At 40.5% G+C, this 20,771-nt stretch overlaps 1 protein-coding gene across 1 annotated transcript; it reads left to right on the top strand.

Moving 5' to 3' along the window:
* Positions 1 to 426: 426 nt before the first annotated feature.
* Positions 427 to 20,732, top strand: wdr95 (WD40 repeat domain 95). The gene is made up of 28 exons (XM_041940903.1): positions 427 to 494; positions 945 to 1,209; positions 2,405 to 2,458; positions 2,768 to 2,833; positions 3,905 to 4,135; positions 4,672 to 4,757; positions 4,873 to 4,965; positions 5,050 to 5,095; positions 5,203 to 5,249; positions 6,227 to 6,344; positions 6,491 to 6,560; positions 7,061 to 7,301; positions 7,388 to 7,493; positions 8,034 to 8,185; positions 8,466 to 8,568; positions 8,722 to 8,828; positions 8,913 to 8,992; positions 9,088 to 9,142; positions 9,229 to 9,274; positions 9,686 to 9,745; positions 12,883 to 13,045; positions 13,145 to 13,240; positions 13,343 to 13,401; positions 14,064 to 14,196; positions 14,330 to 14,369; positions 14,727 to 14,815; positions 16,156 to 16,340; positions 20,601 to 20,732. The coding sequence occupies exons 1-28, from the start codon at positions 427 to 429 to the stop codon at positions 20,730 to 20,732; spliced, it is 2,991 nt and encodes a 996-aa protein (XP_041796837.1).
* The last annotated feature ends 39 nt before the right edge of the window (positions 20,733 to 20,771 follow it).

Below are 20,771 nucleotides of genomic sequence, written 5' to 3' on the forward strand. Positions count from 1 at the left end.
GTCTATCCAGCAGGAATATTAATCATCTTTTTTGCTTAATTCCCTTTTTAGTTGCAGTGAAAATGCGAAATTGCTTTAACATTAATGAGATGAATTCAACTGTGATTACCTGAAAATTGCTACAATAGTTAACTGATTAAGATGCGACGTAAACACTGCAGTATATTGCTATTCTCAAACAAGGCTGAAGATGCAAAGCTGTTTGTGTCTTGTCATTAGTTCTGCAGTCTCAGTTGTCACTCTTGGTTTCTTAGTTACCACGGGGCTGCCTGCTCTGCTCAGGTGTAATGTTAGAGTGAGTGTCAGGTAGGCTAATATGGGCTCTGTCTCATTAGCTCCGGTTTGGAGGTTAGACTGAGGAAATGCGTTGCTCTGAAGTCTGCTTTTTACAACACACCAACTTTTAAGACACACCATCAAACAAGGATGCCGTTGGGGAAAAAGGTCCGCTCTTCTTCAGCTTCAGGGAGGCTAGAAACCCAACATGTCATCAGGTAATCTGCACTTTAGCTGTTCTTACAACCATTTTAATTTGCATGCATTTGTTCAGTTTCATTCCATTTCAGTACCACTTTTATCTTAATTGTACATTTTTCACACTTTATGTATCCCTTGTGTAATGTGTAGACAAGGGCCTTGTTTCTCTGTCATGTTTAGAAAATGTTTACTGTTGTCATGGCGCTTGAGTTTCCATGTGTGGCAGCACTGAGCACTCACCATACAATAAAGCAAGTCTGGTCACCTGGAACTTATAATCACATTCATAGGATGAATTTTTTTTTTTTTTCTGCAACAAAGATAACAATGTTTGTTACCCTGAGTCATTGAGGATATAATAACATCCTTCTCATACACTTTGAATGAGGCCAAAACAATATTTACCCATAGTAACAATGCAGCGTAAGTGCATGAATTAAATCAAAATAACACCTGAAACCCTCCAGCATCCTCTCTGAACTGAGGAATACAGCCGAGAGGACAAGAAACAGCTCTGGGCCAGGTAGCCGGGGTGAGAAAGTCACTGATGACTTCTCAGCGCTGAGACGAGTGGGTGTCAGCGAGGACAGGAAAGAACAGCCTGAATGGATGGTTGGAGAGCTGCTGAAACAGAACAGGCGAAGACACTCTGTCACACTCGGAGACCAGGCTCAAATCATGAGGCAACAACACCAAAGTATTGACTCAACTCACGGACTCTGCAGCCTGCAGGTACAGTTTTCAAAACATCTATCGGAAAGATAAATCAGACATGTGACGTATTGAACCCAGCTGCATCTGAAAAGTTGTCCTAAATCTAGATTATTTCAGTGCTGTGATAGATTTTCACCCTTTCCCAATGAATCTACTTTCGTAGAGTTGCTGCTTTCAGCCTCAAGGTGTCACTAGAGTGTTACTTTGCTCGAGTTGTCAGCTTCTATAGTCTCTTTCTAAAGTGCTTAAACTCAACTACAGCTGAGACATATCTCACCAGGAGGAGAATGAATGTGAGGTAATGCCAAAAATGCCATTTTAAATCAAGCTGATGATCAATTTATTTGCAGCCTGACAGCGCATCAGGCAGAACAATCTGTCCCAGAGCCCAGGATGGCCAAAGTAAAACAAACATAGATGCTGAGTGAGCCAGCTGCTCTAAAGGACCCTAGCAGATTCAGATTCAAGCTTTCAGGCTGACAGGAATGATGGAACGGCGGCTGCTGCAAATGCACCGGCCGAAGTTTGTGGGTTTCAGCTGCAGATGTCAGTCACACTCGTGCGCTTAATGTAATGAGCAATGTGCCATAACGGATCAGGCGGAGCAGGCTCAGGAGTTCAAAGTTATGCAGCCCTAATAAAGGGATTTGGAAAGCAGTCGAGGTTACGTGAACATTTCAGTACTTCCATCACTTTGACTGATTAAACAATTAGCTCGACATTTCAGGAGAAACAGTGGGGAAGCCTAACCCCAGTTACATCCTTGAGGAATTAGGCTGTTTATCCCTGTTATTTATTAATAATAGATCAAAGAGTGTCATGGATCGAGGACCCGTTGCTAGGAAACCGTGGCAAATTGAAGAGAGGCCATTAACACAAAGAGCATGGCCTGTCATCTGGCCTTGTGCAGGCATCTCAGAGACATGTCATGGCTGGTGGTGGCTATTACGGATAATGCTCAGAGGTGGAGCCCTAATCATGTGTGTTGATAATTAAGCAGTGTTCATAAGGCCTCTCTAACCTTGGCTTGTATTTTCAGCACTCAGACTTTATGAACTGCCTGGTGAGTAAATGTGAGTGGACTGAAAAAACAAATGCAAGTCAAACTGGTTTTACTGTTCACTGTACTGTTGTATAATATTAATAATCACTGGCATGATGGTAAATGGCTTATGTCATAGCATAATGTCACCATTTGTCTCTTTCCGATAAGATTGATGAGACGATATCACTCGACAGCCTCCAGAAGCTAAAACTTGGATTTGAGGTACTGTATAAGCTGCACCCTTCAAGTCTGGTTATTCATTTCTGGAAGATGTGACTGTATTTTTCTTTAAAAGGAATTTGAAACGGGTGGCTTGAGATCCATTGATGCGAAGAATTTTGGACATATAGTGAAGAAGTGTTTGGGTTTGCCTAAGACAGTAAGACAGCGTGACATTTCTCTTTATATCTTATTCTCTCTCAGATTCTCACATCTATTTTTTTGCAATTAAGAACAGGCCTTTGCAATTACATGACTAATTTACAATAAGCATCATTGTGCTTCAATTCTTTTGTTCTTTGAATTTCTCAGAGCAGTGCGCAGATTCGAGGGTTATTTAAGAAGATTGATTATTCAGGCCAAGGAAGGATTTCATGGGTGAGAAGAAATTCATATTTGTTTCTTATGGAGCATGCAGCCTTTTTATTCACTGTAAGGAGAACCTTTCCATGCATGCTAACAGGAATCCGCAATAAAAAAAGTTAGGCCACTGTGAAATATGATAGGGTTATTTCGGCAACTGAAATTCAATTAGGATTTGTGAAGCAAGTGTAACTGAACACAATGTTTCGGACTAAATCAGCTTTTCTACTGCCAAGTTGACTGTACACTAACACATTTGTCTTGTGCTGACACAGAGGCAATGGTTTCCTAAGTAATAGCCTACACTGGTATTGACTCTGGGCTTAATTTTTAATATGCATTCAGTGTTTTGTTCTTCAGCTGGATAGTTAGTCAATTTTTCCGGGTTGTGTGGATTGTAAAGCAGAAAAAATTGCCCTGGTTTGTTCAGTGATATTTGAAGTTAGAGGATATTTCCAGATATCTGAGGTAACATCAGAGTATAATTAGTTTTTTAATTGCAAGAGTCAGATAATTAATTTTACATTTGCATTCATATATAACCGTGTAATTTCCACCAGGGAGGGGAGGACATGTCCCCCTCGCTTTTCAAAATCCTGATTCCAAAGTGCTCCGCACATTTTTTGCATAGAAAATGCATTTGATCCATATGTTTGATACTCGGTATTCTCCTAAACATATGTCCAATGTTAGCTATTAGATATGAAGATAAAGAACAAAGTTTTTTGTAGTGAAGGTACACTAAAAGATATTTATCTGTCATTCATGAGGTCTCTTGCAGCAAAAAGTTAATGTGATTTTAAGTAAGGTTAGTGAATTAATTTGGAAAACATGATGTGACGAATTTCAGAATTTCTAGATTTATACACGTATGTAAAATGTAGAAAATAGCATTAATCCTCCATACAATTTTTTTCTTTTATTTGTTATTTTGTTTTATGAAGAGCTTCTAACTTTTGGCATCTCCCCTTCTGAAACCAAACCTATGGCTTTGCTCGTATAACCATGATAACAGTTGTATAGCCTAACTATCAACATGCGGGACAGAGAGCCAGAACAGTTCTAACACGAAGTGATGTGATGCAGGGCGACTTCTGCACACACATGCTGCAGGAGCACAAAGAGCGGCAGGAAACTGCAAGACGCAGTAAGCAGGTGGCCTTCACTCTGCCAGCCACGATGAAAACGCTGTGTCACGGCATCCCCATCGCCAACATCCACCCCACCCATGACGGCACCACCGTCACAGTGCGAGAAGACGGGGTTGTTTGCTTCTGGAGCCCTGAACTGAAACCACTGACGACCAAACACGTGTTTGTATGTTTTAACTTTTGTACATAGTCTGAAATCAAATCCCATGAAATGAACAACACCAACAACGTGTTGGCCCATCTTTCAATACTTCATCACTGTCTGACTCAGCACTCAGTCCATTGGTTCATACTGAAGATGCAAATCTTTAAAAATGGCTCAAATATATCGTCACATTTTAAATAATAGGGTTAAATAAGGCTGATTAATGCCTTTGGCGGTATTACACCGCACGATACACGAGTATCTACAGCAGGAACATGGGTGAATTAGCTTTCATGCTCATTTGATGTGTTTTTTTAATCGTTTTTGGACCACAGTGAAGGTCTACGGATGAGATTTTAGGCTTAGGCTGCACATCGGTTCATTGTTGGTTTGCTTCTTTTCAGGAGATTTGTTGATAGTAAGAAATCTCCTGACATAGCCTTTAATGTTGTCCATATGTCTAGAACAATGTAAGGTATGACAAAAACATTTACCATTATTGTTTAAATTTGGTTTTTGATTCATTAATGTGTTCATTTTTTTTTTTTTTTTTGCAGAATGACGAACCTGCAAACAGGAAGTCAAAGTGGGCGAGTGATTTTACTCTGATGACAGAGTACAACAAGCTGATGATTGGAACGGGGTAATATGAGAAAAGCTTTGAGAAAATGACCACAATATTTGCTGAGTATACTGATTGCTCTCTTTAGCTGCTGGTGCCGGGCGGTTATACTTTGTTTACTGTGCGTGTCTTGCAGGGACAGAGAAATCCAACTTTATGAGCTTTCCAATCTGGAGCCCTATTGCCAGATCAATGCGTTAGACACAGTGCCTCTGACTTTAGACTATGGGTGAGTAACAGAACTGCATGTTAGCGTCTTCCCAACATCGCAGTAAGTCCCAACACACACGATGATTTGTGTGGTTCCTCACAGCTGCACCGGCCCTGACAAATGTTGTGTTCTGTATGGAGACACTGAGGTAGGACCTTTTGTTCAAATCTGATCCACTTATCGAGAGAAAAAAAAAAATACATTATATACCTCTGGATTAACACAGCGAAGTTAACTTTTATGTTTGTGTTTCAGGGTTGTGTGACTATCATTCTAATATCTTCGGTCGCAGATACTCTCCGGTAACTGTACTTTTCTTAAGACTTACTACACCTATTCACTCATAGTTCAATTGTTGGGCCAACCACCATACACACTGTTATTCAGTATTATTTGAACAGTTTTTAAAGGAAGCCATAGCAAGGTGTCATGAACACATTGTAAAAGTATTGTTACAGTAGAATTAGACTAGATATGTAGTTTTACAATACTGCAAGTGAAAAGACATTTTTGCATTCATGCAATAACAAAGCTGTTTTAACTGAATAACACAAAGAATATGTTTTTTCTTTTGAAAGGTCAAAGCTTATTTCTAAATTTCTACTCACATGTTCAGTGAATGCAACTTTCTGGTTCCTCTTACATAATGAATCTCTTGATCATATCAGACACATATAAAATATTGAGCTTTGATGGGCAGATATCTAGAACAGCATGAAGGAATGTTTTATCCTCCAGACTAAAATGTCTAGTTTCCAAATGAACAAGAGCTAATTTGATTCCTTTAAAAAGCCTTTTTCCAGGCTGTAAAAACCTTTGGAATCTGTGTCATACAGTGTTGTTCCAGTGAGTCAGTACTGAGTGATTCATTGACTGGCAGGCTATTGTACTGCAGCCGTACTGAGTCTAACAACATTGTTTTATTGATTTATTTTTTTGTATTGCACTTTTCTTCAGTTAAATGTGGCACATTTCACTGTATTCAGGCTGGAAACACATGCATGTGACTTTGGTTCATTGCATGTCTTTGACAGGAGTGACCGTGCAGTTGTTCTGCTCTGCTTTAAATGGAGCAGAGTGTATTTATACAGTGAAAAAATAGCCTGGTCGAGAATCATTGTCACGGCCATTTCAGAGATGTGGTAGAAAATTATACCTTTCCCTTCCTATGGGTTCCACAGCCAATTAACTTAATTATGGTCTGTACATATGTGAGGCTTTGCCTCAGAAAATGTGACCACTTCTGGCCTGATTGTACATCTCAACTTCCTTCTTATAGATTATGGAATAAATTACCGAAAATGGAAAATATGCCCAGCATAGCGATTGACAATGCAGTGCTTTCTCCTAATGTGACTTTTGTCAGATGGAAGGTTCATCAGGACTGGGTGACACAGGTGACAATTTACCTCTCTCTGTCTGAAACCTATCAAGAAACATGTGACACAGTATCTGCACGAGCCATGCAACAACAAATATACTTACCATATGCACAGATAATCCTGAAATAGACTGAGCAACTAACTATTCTCTCTATATTTAGGCAAAATACTTTCAAAGCTTTCAAGCTGTCGTCTCCTCATCAAACGACGAGTCCTCGTCTCTTGTTATAGGTAATTTCTGTTTCCATTTTTTTTATTTGGCACATGTTCAGCACCATCAGGATAATAACAAACAATGTGAGACTCTTGTTATCACACTAACCTGTCTGTTATTACACCTGCATATTCTCCTAGACCTGTTCTGTGGTTTAACATCCAAACAAAACATTACGTTGCTGCAGATGATCGTAGAAAGTATGAAACCCTTTCACTCGGCAATGTGGCAGTCATTAAACTCAGCTTTGAGGAGCAGTGAGAGATGACGCTTGATGGCTCATCAATCACAAATTCACCAGTCAGTGTCAGAGTGTCTGTACATCTTTGTGTGTGTGTGTGTGTGTGTGTGTGTGTGTGTGTGTGTGTGTGTGTGTGTGTGTGTGTGTGTGATCACACATGTCCACTTGCCAGCTCGGCTATTTATTCTGGTAATGATTTGCCCTTCATCCAGAAAGCCCGTTTTGATCGATGCTCGCGGCCTTGTAATAAAATGCTTGTATTTTGTCCTTCTTGAGGCTGCGTGCTGCCTTTAACAGACGCTGAGCAGCAGTTGAGTGAGATCAGAGAGGCCTGCTACGAAGGTAAGAGCAAGAAGATCCAACTGAGCTGGACGCCACAGCTCCGTGCGTCACGTGACCAGACAGCTTTCACCATCCAGAAGGGCGTGAAGACGTTCGACCTCTGTCAGAAGCACAGCTTGCTGGTCACCGGAGGAATGGACAGACTCATACGCTTGTGGAACCCACATTTTTCTGGGTGAGGAACCAAAATTTTGGTGTCCTTTCTTTAAGAACATTAACATTAAGTTAAAGTGCCACCTTAGATCTGTTTTTTATTTTTAGGAAACCAACCGGTATTCTGAAAGGCCACTCTGCTCCCGTCGTCTACCTCTGCATAGAGCGAGAGGACAGTCAGATCTTCTCTGTCTCACTGGACAACACTGTGAAAGTGATTCATTTTCTATGTTTCGCTTGTAATTTTGCATGTTCTTAACGATCCATATTCATCTATATACATTAACCACTGCAGCCAGTAATATTTTGAGACAGGCCTACTTGAGTTTTTCCATTTATGCCAATTTTTACTTCTAATCCACAACAATTATACACCAGCAACAGTTACGAGCTACTTTTCAGATTAAGGATCTACACATAAATGTATGATCAGTTCATAAAACATGATCGTTATTCCAGATTAACAGCAGTATAAAAAGCAGTCTAAATTTCTGCAGTGTTTCAGTGCTGCTTACACACTTCAATAACAATGATCCAGTAGTGTAGTGTGACGCTGACAGGAGCCATTCTGCATGGTAACTGCTCTTTCTGTTGATGCTTTATGTCACATATTATCGTGCTTTTACTGAAACGAAACTTGAAATCCAGGACTTGCACTTGTAATGGAGTATTTCTGTTAGTATGGTGTCGCCTTACCTTGAATAAATTTGTGTGACTACTTCTTCCATCGCTTTTCACCTGTTTCCCATTTCAGATCTGGGATATTCACGATCAGTGCTGCCTGTTTACAGCAGACCCCAAAGCAAGTGCGATTCATGGTGACATATCTGCATGCTCGTACTCCTCTGCTATGAAATCCCTCTACATCGCAGCAGACTGCATGGCTGCGCTCTCCCTGAAGATAAGGTTGGCTGGCACGCCTTTGTGCTTTATTCATCATAGAATCAAACACACTCTGAAGATATTTTGAAAATATTCCTCCACTGAGCCAATTTTAGGATGACGGCTTGTGAAGTTCTAAAAAAAAAAAAGTTGATGATTTTTCAGATGTCCTTTTAAGGGATTAAACGTCCAATTTTCACCCAAAAGATGACAGAATTTAAGGCTTTTTTTTTTTTGGAGATGACTGCAGCTCCTTAATATTCATCTCCCTGTTATCCATTTTGTTATCTTTTTCCTCTCTAAGGCCACGACTTCACAGCCGTCTGACTGTTTCACATAATGAGCCTGTAATGTGCTGCGGCTACAGCGAGGAGTTTCGTCAGGTTGTCAGCTGCGCAGGGGGATCTGTGAGTAAATTAATATTTTACATCACGGACACAGATGACCAGCTTCACATTTGCTCTGAAAAATGAATCCAGTCTATATTAAAGCAGGAACACGAATATCAGATTTATATGACATCTATCAGCTGCATAATTAACTCAAAATGTTGCTTTCAGGTGGTGAAGGTCTGGGATTTCGACACTGGCCGTCAGGTTTTTGAATTCGGTGGCGGACGTGACCTTTCAGTCATCACCTGCATGACTTTTGATTCCAAAGGGAGGAGGTTCAGTACATGATGCAACTTGCGAAAATGTTCTCATAAAATATATTTACTTCATCGTACTACAGCATGTTCTTGTGCTTGCAGACTCATCACAGGTGGGAGAGACGGTTGTTTAAAGATTTGGAACTTCAACAACGGTCAGTGCCTGAAGACACTAAAGAAGGGTACGTACTGAAAGTTGCCATTACTCCCTCAAAACAAGTTTGAAATAATATTTAATCCAGTAATCATGAAAAAACGCTTCGAATCTCTTTTGTAGGTGGTGAATGTCAGGAGGTGTGCGACTGCATCTTTCTGAAAGTTCACAGGAATTTGTGAGTAATGATGTGATATTTGGCAAGTTTGCTTGGCTCAGTATAAATTTTAATCCATGTTGCGTTTGTGGAATTTCTGTTTGAAGCCATGTGATGTCTGTCGGCCGGGACCGCAAGATTGACATTTACTCAGTGAGTACAAAAGCAAAGACACGAGTTCTAGGTGTTATTTGTCAGTTGAGTTTCCGAAATCCCATTCCAATTATTTTCTCCAATTCCTCCATCCCTCCATCGTATTGCATCCCATCTGCATTTGTTTACATTGTTGTCACCAGCTCAACTCCATCCTGAAACAACAACAAAGAGCGACTGATTGTTCATGCCACTTATAGCCTGTTTCGAATTTCATTATAAAACCACACAATTGAGACAGAAGTGTGCACATTGTTTGCTGCCTGGCAGATGACCCTCGTCCTTGTCATTGTCTGGTTAATGAGAATTCAGACGTGCTAAGAGGATGTTCTACCAATACACAAGAAAATGTATTAATATTGAGATGTTAAATGTCTCCTGTTTGCTGACCGTGCGTCTGTATCTTGTCAGGACACACCCGAGGACCTTCATCACATCCAGAGGCCGCAGCCTTCGTGGCAGGACGATCTGGTGATTAATGAACAGGAAACTGTCTTGACAGTAACTTTGAGAAAAGATGTTCAGGCAACCCAAAATAATAAGTAGTTCCATGGACTCCGAGTGAGAGTTTGGATTTCCCCTGTGACATTTGTTTCAGGCAGACAAGATGGCAGCGGTAGAAACATTAGCTGGATTCAATCGTTTTTCTTGCATTTCTAAAAAGCACAGCTCTCTGTGTTGAAAGTGACAAGAGGACAAATGAGGTCTTTTTGTTGTAAACTGACTGCATGATGCACAATGTGTGCCAGCTCTGCAGTTATTCAATTACCACCTCTTTATAATCTTCTTGACAAAAACAGAAGCAATCTTTCTCTTGCGTCGGTGTTTGTTTATGAAACAGCTAAAGAAATTCTGCATTTTGTGGAAAGTAATCAAGCATATTACTTAAGTACTGTACTATTTTAAGATAAGATTTAAAATCTTATCACTTTATACTCCATTAAATACATTACATGTGTTTGACAGCCATGATTACAAGATACTTGCATTGTCAGATTACGTACAAACTACATTTTATGTGCCCATATACAAAATAATGGAAGTAGCTCCACATTGGCTGCAATACCCCATTAACATTAGCACACTAACACATCATTGTGCATTATTCTCTACATCAGGGGTGCTCGGCCAGTTCTGCACATGCTGTCTCAGTCACCTACAGGGCTGTGAAAATAAAGCTTCCCTGCTGGTTCAGTGTTCATATTAGACGGACAAACGGAGGACACTCTAATCTGTGGTCCTAAGAATCGTTTTTGCTGACTGGCAGGAAAGCTCGGAGAAGATGGGTAACAAAGCTTCCATGATCTCTGCCCTACTGTGCAGCATCGCCTGCAGGAAAAATTTCAACTCAAGCAATGAGCCACCCCAACCCCCCATCTCCGTTTTATTCACCCTCTTTCTAATGCATTCACATTTCCTTTCCTTAATGTACCACCTTCCTCTATTCATGCTGCATATACAGTATCTTAATATATATATATATATAGTTTAATATATGGTTTTATTGATTGATTTAGTAAAGTTTCCTCCCATGTTTCATCGTTGATGTCATCACACCACATAGCTTTTCTTTGTGTCCCAGAGCCGCCAAGCTTTGACCTGTCAGCGTACCTGCAGTCAATGACAGGCTCTGCTCCAGAGCTGTCACTGAAATGTGAGGATGGTTTTATCGCTGACTCCATTCAGAGCACAAGGTGTGCACCAAATGCCCTGCGCAGGCCATCCACTGTGGCATACAGGGTTCCACCAGTATTTTACCCCGCGTGATTTTTCTGCCACACTTTTTCTGCCACGAAACAACAGCCTCAACTGTTGTTTTGTTGTACAGTTGAGGCTGATGGGAATGCCATTTGTTTATTTAGTTGTATAATTGCAGTATAAATGCTGTACAGTCAGTAAAATCACTCAATGCTGTATGTTGCAGTTTCTTTATCTGATCTTACCTGTATCATGTGACCTGGTTCCCTCTGACAGCCAGGCACAGCTCTCTCTCTACATGAGCTGTAGGAGGGAAAAACTCATTCTGTGTGATTCATCGGAGGAGGTGACGCTGAGTCCCCTTCCATCTCTTTCATTATGGCTGGTGGTTACACTCACCCCCAAAGAGGCCCATTAACAGAGCAGAAAGATTGCATTACAGTGGCCAGTAAGAAGATTGACCCCTTTGATTATCTACAGAGCTCTCTCTTGAAATTGTTTTTCATTAATGGCCTGCAGGAAGAAGATCAATGGGTTGCTCTATATATATTGGTCTCTTTCCCTTATCCACTGAGCCTCGGGTTCACTGTGAACTTTTCTGCTCCTCCAGATGGTCTGTGTTGTGTTGCATCTCATAAAAAAATTAAAACATGGCCCAGTTCAGCTAAATATTTCGCTTTTGCTTGGAATACAATTTATAGTAAGTTTGCTAATCAGTGCCTAAGTCGAAAATGCCATCTGCCTCCCATACGCTTTTACTGATTTGTGTAGCTTCTTGTTGGCAGCGTCGCTCCAAGCAAACTATTCCTGTTCAGTTCAGTGAGAAATGAACACATAAAGAACAAGATGAATGGCTTTGTGTCAGTGTGAGGTACGGCGGCAGGAGTAATGTTTGGCTTGTCTGCTCGCTCGGGGGTTTAACATCAAGTGGGTCGCTGATCCAAAGTGTGTGACACACTTGGTGCTGTAAGCAAAATCAAGACTTCAGTGAAAACTCTTTGACAGTCACACGTGGCTTGAAACATCTGCGATTCCTCTCCTCTGCTTAATGAGACACCTTTGCTCTTCAGAGAGATGCTCTTTGAAGTTTTTACAAACTGGTTCAGGATGCTTCAAGATGTCCACTTGTTCTGTGAGACGTGCAAACTCCTTGATCAGTGTTCAGATTGATAAGGCTACAGAAATACTTTGACATTTTGGAAAATATGTTTGTTTGCTTTGAGAAGACTGATAGCGCGCTGTCTGCAAAATGTCTGATACATATGAGCTACCACCAGCTGGCAGTTAGCTTAGCTTAGCATAAGGACTGGAACATGGGAGAAACTGATATAGCCGTATCATTTTTACACTAAAAAAACAAGATGTAATGTTAATTAGTGAACTTCAGAGATGCTAGGCAGATTATAATAATGATAGTAATTATAAAAATATCTATATTATTATTATCATTCTTATATATTTTTTCCAATATATATTTGAATACTTTTTTGAAAAATAGAGGAAATATTATTAAAATGTTTAAGTGAGAATCCTTACAAAATGCTCGAAAGTAAGCATTTTGTAAGGTTGTATGACCTGTAGCACTATATCAGGCTTTATCTGTTCGAGAATACATTCTGGTGTTTAAAGAAGCGGATAGAAACTTTGCATGGCTCTTGCCCATGTAAGAAACAAAGAGATAAAGTTTGAAGCTTTAACTCATTTCCACAGATGGTTAAATACTGAAGTGACGGGGATTGTAATAGACTATATCTTCCTTTGTGAAATCCCTCGAAATAACTCAAATTACTGTGTCCTGTTGAGCTGCAAATTCATTTTGACTTTTTCTTTTTAAAGTTAATTAACTTTTTATCATTGCAATTATTTAAAGACCCTTTAAACAACTGCATAATAACTTTGTATTCCCTCAGAAAAATGGCCATAAAGAGGACATCCTTTGTGTGGCACAGTGTCCTCCATCTCTCCTAGCCACCAGCAGCTATGATGGAGAGATTATAGTGTGGAACGTTGTTTCAGGACGTATACAGTGTCGGTTTGTCACCCCTCTTCCAGCTGAGCAGCAAAATGTTGAAGGTGATTTTGCAGCTTCAAAGTGAATGATGAATGTTCGGTAAAAACTCTGACGTGGTTAGAACATTGCATTTGCTTGATGTTTTCTTTTCTCTTGCACAGCGATGGACACAAGTGTTCCAAGCATCACTTTCCTGAAGAACCCCAAGCTACAGCAGTTTTCCTCGGCTACAGCTCTCGTGTCGTCTGGGGCGACGGGTCGGTGTTACGAACGTATTACATTACAGCACATGAATGCACTTTACAGCCTTCCACCGTGTCTGTCAATACACTGTTAATTATCTCTTTTCTCTTTAAAAGGCCGTATAAATCTCTGGAGCGTGCTCGGTGGAGGAAAATTTGTGGGCAGTTTCAAAGCTGTAAGAGATTTAACAGCATTTATTGGTTTCACTTTTGGATACAAAGGGATAGGGCTTGCTTTTCTTTCTCTTACCTTCAAGAATGCTGATCAAACACTAAGATAATTTGTGGTGCACTGTTCTTTGCTTAGTTCTAGTTTTTGAACAACCAGCAGGTACTTTCCTTGCAGCAATATAATGCAAATGGAAGGTGGTGAACACGGAGGGCGTGAAAATGGAATAAAACATGTGCATGTGAAATATCCCCCCCAAAAAAGCAGAAATTGTCTTTTTAGGCTGTTAATATTTTACACACAAAAAAAACTCTAAAACAACATGTTAACATGCCCCCCATGTGTTTTGTTACCTAGCAACAATGGCTTTAAAAAATGTTCATGTACTTTAATTTCTTCATGATTAATTTCTTCAATTTGTTGCCTGGCACATTTTGTATTATTTCATATATCAGAATGTTTGGAGGGGACTATCATCTGAGGGAATGTATTAAGTCTGTCTGCGGGGAAGATAACATTTACTCACCACAGGGGACATACGTGTTGTTAGCGTCTGATTCCACCTCTTTCATTCTGTTAAAGCTATTGCTAAATAATGAATGCAAATAGTTGGTGATATATCAGTGCTGTGATTGAAAATATACACTGATTTTTATTTCCGGTTTGCAGTCTCGATTCCAACAAAAGATTACAAAACTGGCGAAGACAGACAAGACGACGTTGCTGTACGCTGCTGACAGAATTGGTTACATCTATGTTTACGACTTGGAAAAGTTTGCCCCCGAGCAAAAATCACCAAGAGGTTAGCTACACTTCTTCTCACCGCTGACTTTGATTAAACAGATGGTAAAAATATGAAGCTGAACTTACAGAACGTGTAAAATCCCTTTTGTGAGAGTGTTTTCTCATATATTGTTTTTTTCACATTCATTCAGCTGAAAACTTCTGGCGTGCCCACACCTGCAGAATTACTGGGTATGTTAAACAGTTTTAAGTTCAGTCAACTCGTCAGACTGAAATGAGAGTTTGGGTTGTGTTGTTAGCTGGTTGTACACTTAAAACTCGCCGTGCGTACATCCTAAGTGGAGCCAATCATCCTCAGTGTGGGGTGTTGGTGGCAGCAGGAGCAGCGTAGCTTCCCTTTGCTGCAGTAAAACAAAGTGTAGAAGAGACTGTGTGTGTGGGAAGGTCTTTTAAACAGATGATCAGTATAGGTGAGATGCTGCCCGGGGTGCATCTGCCATCAGACGCACCAACAGAGTGGATGATTTAGAGTGTTCTGCCAGAAATGCCTTCTCCCATTTCATCTCATGTCTCTTTATTCTGGTCCAGCCTGCAGATTGTTGACAATGATCAAGTGGTGCTTACCTCATCCACTGACTACACTGTGCGCCTTTGGAGTGTGCATGGAAAATTCATAGGTGGGTGTCATTCAGCATCTGTCAGTCTCCTCTTTCTCGACATTATTGATGCTCATGCAAATATCGTTAATCTTGAGCATTGTGCTGTGATTAAGGGGGAAATGCTGTTTTTTATGGCCATGTTCATTTCAGTGTGACAGTGCACATGGCTGGATTAACCCACTGGGAGACTCTGGGGTAAAAATGAGCTGTTGGGCCCCCATGGGCCCCCACTTGCTCTCACTCTCCGTGCATTGTGTATGTGCGCTGTCACCTACAAGTACCCGTCAAGTACAGTAATTACATTTTGCCTGGAGAGCTAGTAAACATCCAGTAGGGTACTCCTACGCTGCAACACTACATGGCCGTATGTTTACAGTGCGTCAGTTGTAGCACAGATTCATTTAGCAATATGAACCCTGTTAACAGAACATTGCTTAAATAACTAAATACCTAAAAAGCTGATTTTGAGTCAAGGCATTCAGTCAGGTAGAGATGCAGGATTGCATTTTGGTGAAAATTGTTTTGTTATTGTTATTTCCTTATATGCAGACAAACAAACAAATGCACATTAAATACTTAAATAAATACCACAATCCAGTTCACACACACTGAACCTGTGAAACTGTCCGATACATAACTCCGTAAAAGCACACATTTTACAGTTTGGTGATTCATAGATTAAACAAAGGAGATATAACATGCTTGCTGGTGAGTGCTGGTTGGTGAACCTTTGGACAAAGGTTGCTGTTTCCACCTATTGTCACTCTTTGTGCTAAGATAAGCTAACTGGCTGCTGGCTGTAGCTTCATATTTCATGAATAAGCATGAAAGTGGTATCAATCTTCTCATCTAACTCTTGTAATTCCCAAAATGTTGAACTATTCCTTCAGACAACTGTCACCTTAACTGATTGGTAGTTCAACCTTGATGTACATTGATAGAGCTCTCAGTGACTCTAATTCCTGATCACAACTGTTTTTTATGTAAGTTAATGATCATATGTTTTGCCCACTGACAGACAGTAGGCAGAAACAATTAAAGTGAATTTCACATTATCTTGATATTTTTGCATACCTTTGTAATGTCATCATTTAAATGTTTAGGTATGTAAAAGCAATAATTTGGCATTCATTTTTCAGCCTGATTCCTAAAACTTTAGAGACAAAGATTACATTTTTCTGTGACTCTGTAGGAGATGTGCTGCACAGCAGAGCACTGCTGCAGAGAAGTGATTTCAAATGAATTCAGACATTGTGACATTTTAAGAAGCCACAGTTTTCACTGTGTCACATTCTTTCAGCACCATGTCGTGCAATTCTGCAAAACATTAAAATGGAGAATTTGGTCTTCATCCGCAGGGTCCTTTGGGCAGCCTGAGAGCTGGAGCGTCCACATCCCCTCTTCCTGGAAGCATCCCGCTGTCCCCTATGAGGTTCTGATTGATCCTCTAAGTCTGCCAGATCATGAAATTCTGAATTTAAAAACACCTCTTTCTGATGCCATCAAGCCTGGTGAGACTGAGGCTCACAGAGGGGAACTAAAGGTGAGCTGCATTACTTTACAAATGATTATCTGAGCTGTGTAAGGTATGTTTTTCTCTCTGTCTCTCCCCCCTGCAAATATTGAACTGAACTGAACTTTGCCTGCTCTTCCTGTGGCGTAATTGTAGTCAGAGACGCACAGTGAGCTGAGACTTCCTCCAACATCCACCAGTGACACAGATATTGAGGAAGATTAAAAGCATGTATTAGCTAGAGGAACACAAGAGTGGGTGTGTAATAACCATTACAGCAGCACAGACTACTGTACAAATGCAATGCAAGTCTTACACCAGACTCGGCTTTAAAAGAGACAGACTTATATTTAGAGTGAGTGTGTCTTATTTTGCATTTCAGGCTCTGTCATAAAATTGTCAGGCATACTAACAAGCTATCGAACGACTGCGCTGCGAAAGGCTTTGATACTGTGGAGCCACCAAACAGCAGTGTAAGACCTGACCTCTCCCTCTCTTGTATTGATCCTTTCATAAGCAGCGCTGAGGAACTGGAGCCAGCTGCATGAGCTGAAACTCTATTGATCACAATTGGGAAACTGGGTCATTGCAGCACCCAACGCTATAAAGACAGAGCAAGGAAATATTAAATAGAATTAAATAAAGGAGAGAATCAGGGCTATATGGAATCACACCCAACTGGCTTTTTCCACATCAACCATGTGAAGCAAAACAATGGATGAATGGAAGTGTTGAAACTGAAAATGTGACAATAACTGAACTGGTTTCATTAATCCAAATGAGACTGCAAGTGCTCCCGGGAAGGTTTTGCAGGATCTACGGCTGCTCGCGTTGAAAGAAGGAGCTGAGTAACCTGCTTTCCGGAGCGCCGCTCCATAAAATTGCTCTTATTTGCATTTTGTAACACACACAAGTAACACACATGTGAAAAGGGGTTGGGAACTTGTTGCCATCAGTGTAGTGCGACCGTCTCATGACATTAACCACATGTTTATTTTTGTCACCACGACGATGAAGGTCACCTGACTATGGATCTGTTCTTCACTGGAGTTAATGGGAAGGACTGGCGTATCACCTGCACGCTAAATTGGACTTCGGTGTATGCACTGCACGCAATTTGAAAGTGTAAAATAGTGTTATTATGCAGATTGAAGAGACCAACTTATCATCACGATATGATGCATTATCAGTGTATTAAATGTAAGATGCAGAATCTTGATAAGGTGATCTGACATACATAACACTATTAATAAAAGCCTGCATATTTTGTGCTTGTTTTCACAGTTGTCTTCCTTCTTTATAGCTTAAAGGATTTGACAATCTGTCTGACGCTGGAGTTTTTGCCATATTAAACAAGGCTACAATAGAGAGGACAGAGACTCTCTTGGTAACTAATAAGACCATATACTAAATAATAAGGGCAGTCATATTTTAAAACATATGACAGTGGAGATTAGAGGGCTGTTAGTTGTGCATTTGGGGAAAGTGAGATGTATGAGTGCAGGCACAGTCATGTTTGTGGAGGCAAAATAAAGCGTGGCGTAAAATAACAAAATGAGGGAAAGAGGTGCGTGGCACATTCTGCACAGTCCATCGAGTAAATTGTCACTGTGTTATTTTTACATTGATGGGTCACTGTTCATAGAAATCATACACACAGAGACCTTGAAAACCTGCAATTTATCATCCCTTGCACACACACACGCACAAATAAACACACACTCACCTGAACGCTCCCCCCTCCTCATCTTGCAGAGAAATTATGAGAGCATGCAATTTAATGTTAACAAACAATAATTACAAGAGTACCTCAGGGGAAGTTATACACACCACATTTATTTTTTTGATTACACTATTATAACCTAACTACCCACACAGATTTTAAGCAGTGGGACCTCAGAATTATTCGGAAATGCTCAGAGATTTTAAGTACCTTTATAGGGTATTTTTTCCAGTGAAAGCCAGGCACATTCTGGGTGGGAAACATCAAAATTATAGGTCACAACTTCCACAAACTGCAGAGTCGAGGCTTTCATTGCACAAAACATGTATTGTAGCTGCTTCAGTGACGGTGAACTGCAGACGCTTTGCTTCTTTTGCCAGCAGTCATGAACCAGAAAATCTGACTGTGTCTGTAAAATCAAGTAACCGTCACTGTCCACAAATCTGCTCTTTCATTTATTGTCACCGGAGAGAAATTCGTGGTGAGGCTGCCTTGGTTTTCTTGTTTCTGGCTGTGGGAGAGACTCGTTCATAGTCACAGATCTGGACTGAACTGTCAAAGTGCATCTGAATGAATGCTGCCTTCACAGCATATCAGAAATACTGTTTATACACAGTACACAGCACATGAAAGAAAACTAACCATACAGCTGTGATGCTGCTGAAATGTGGCGTTTATGGGTCTCACAACACAGAATACATTGCACTGGTGTCAAAAATTACTGTAACTAAAACATCATTACATACATGTGTGTCTTTTGCCATTTGAGAGCAAAATATAGGAGAAAATAAAGGGATTGTGGCGTACATATAACAGACAATGTGCATGCTTTAACGGCGCTTCTCCATCATTTAAAAGCAAGTGGTCAAACTTAAAAACCTCTCTCATTTCTAAGGGATCATTAAGTTCTCAGCTTCATCTCAGCCCTCAAATTATGCATCACATAACCGAGCAAATCTGTGAAGGAAACACAATTTAACCTTTTCCCTGAATCTCCATGCCTTAGCAGAAAATCTTTGCACAACTCCTGCAGCAACAAACACACAGGTGTAACTAAAAGCACAAATGATGCTAAATTTAGGTGCACCACTGAGTCGGCATGCAAAACAGCCCAGCAACACCTAAATGCAATGTAGCTATTATGAATGTCAATTACTGGTGCACTGATGCAAGCATCTGTTGTTTTGGGATCATAATACAACACAAGTAGCCCAGCAATACCGTACATAGTAATTGAGTAAAGGCCTGGCACACTTACACAGTGTTTTCAGTCATTGTGGCTAAATTTGCTGGGAATAAATTATGTGACCAACCTCTATGCGACCTACTAATAAGAATGATAAAGTTAAACTTAACTCAAAAGAAAGTGAGATCATAGTCAATGAATCACACCTTTGTAGGTGCATTATGGCTTTGAATGGGTTTTAATGAATAATTTGAATAAATAATGTTAATAAAGTAGGACTTTAAAAATACTGGCAGCAATTCCTTCCCCAAAACTGAGACACAATCAAAAATGGGCCTTTAAAATCAATAAAAGAAAAGAGTCAAGGACAAGCGAGAAAATTCTTCTCTGCGGCTTCTGCAAGTGCAAGCATAGCATCCAACTGAGCGTGTTTCAAACTGGAAGACACCGAGGTCAAATCATTAGAACTGTTCAGGCACATAAACGGGTGGACCCCGGTTGGCCTTTTTCACAACAGACATTTTTGACTTGCTGTTGCAAGAAAAGCACGGGTGCTATTTATAACACAGAAGATGGCTGCATCCCGTGTAGGTGTTCCAAGTCCAGGGACCATTGGCATGGCTTATTGGGAGACCTAAACATAATGGAGCCATTATAAATCAATACAATTACCAACACCTGTGCTTTTCCTGCTATGACAACATGTGTGGTGTGCCAAGGTTCAAGGCTTTAACTGCCAAAGACATCACACTAAACAGTTACACAAAAATGGTGATTTTAAGGCTGATTGTGCAACTTTTTTGTGGCACACAGCTAAAAACCGCACATATTTACATTCATCTGTGAAATGACTGACTGCAATATGTCGGATATATTTTAGAGGCTTTGTGGTGGTCAGTTAAAAATATATCAGGCATGTTGGCACTTGGGGAATTTGGGCTTCTGACTGGAACTTCAGCAATTAGCCAACTGATCAATTAGTCTGTGGACAGAAAATTACTTTTTATAATTGCCCAAGTGTTTTTCAAAGAAAAGGGCCGATGATTGGCTGCTTCCAGCTTCTCATTTGTGAGGATTTGCTGCTTTGCTCTATGCTGTATTATTATTAATTGAATGTATTTGGGTTCTGGACTGTTGGTCTTACAAAATAATCGATAATAAAAATATTCGAGCTGCAGCCCATCTTCTGACCTCAGTGGTTTTGAGCTTAAAAGTACGCAAATGGTCCTTTTAACCATTATATTCACCAAACATGAACCCTCATCAGGAGCGTGTTACCACACCCACCACTCAGAAACTGGAGTCTCACAAGAGCACTTGGAGGCAGCAGCAATAAACGCCTATGTGTGATTTTAGATTTCTATCTTTCTTTTGTTTTTAGTCTCCATCTGGTCGGGCTGCCTGCAGGCTGCGCTCAGTGACCTCATCCCGCCAGCAGAGCGCGTCCCAGCGCCTCGGACTGAAAACGGAGATGCCTCCTACCGGAGCACAAACCCACTCCCCCGTTTTCTGAGAAACTGTAAAGAGGAAAAGCCCAGTTGTTGTGTGTTTT

This window comes from Chelmon rostratus, chromosome 7 (assembly GCF_017976325.1).
Source record: "Chelmon rostratus isolate fCheRos1 chromosome 7, fCheRos1.pri, whole genome shotgun sequence".
Taxonomy (NCBI): domain Eukaryota; kingdom Metazoa; phylum Chordata; class Actinopteri; order Chaetodontiformes; family Chaetodontidae; genus Chelmon; species Chelmon rostratus.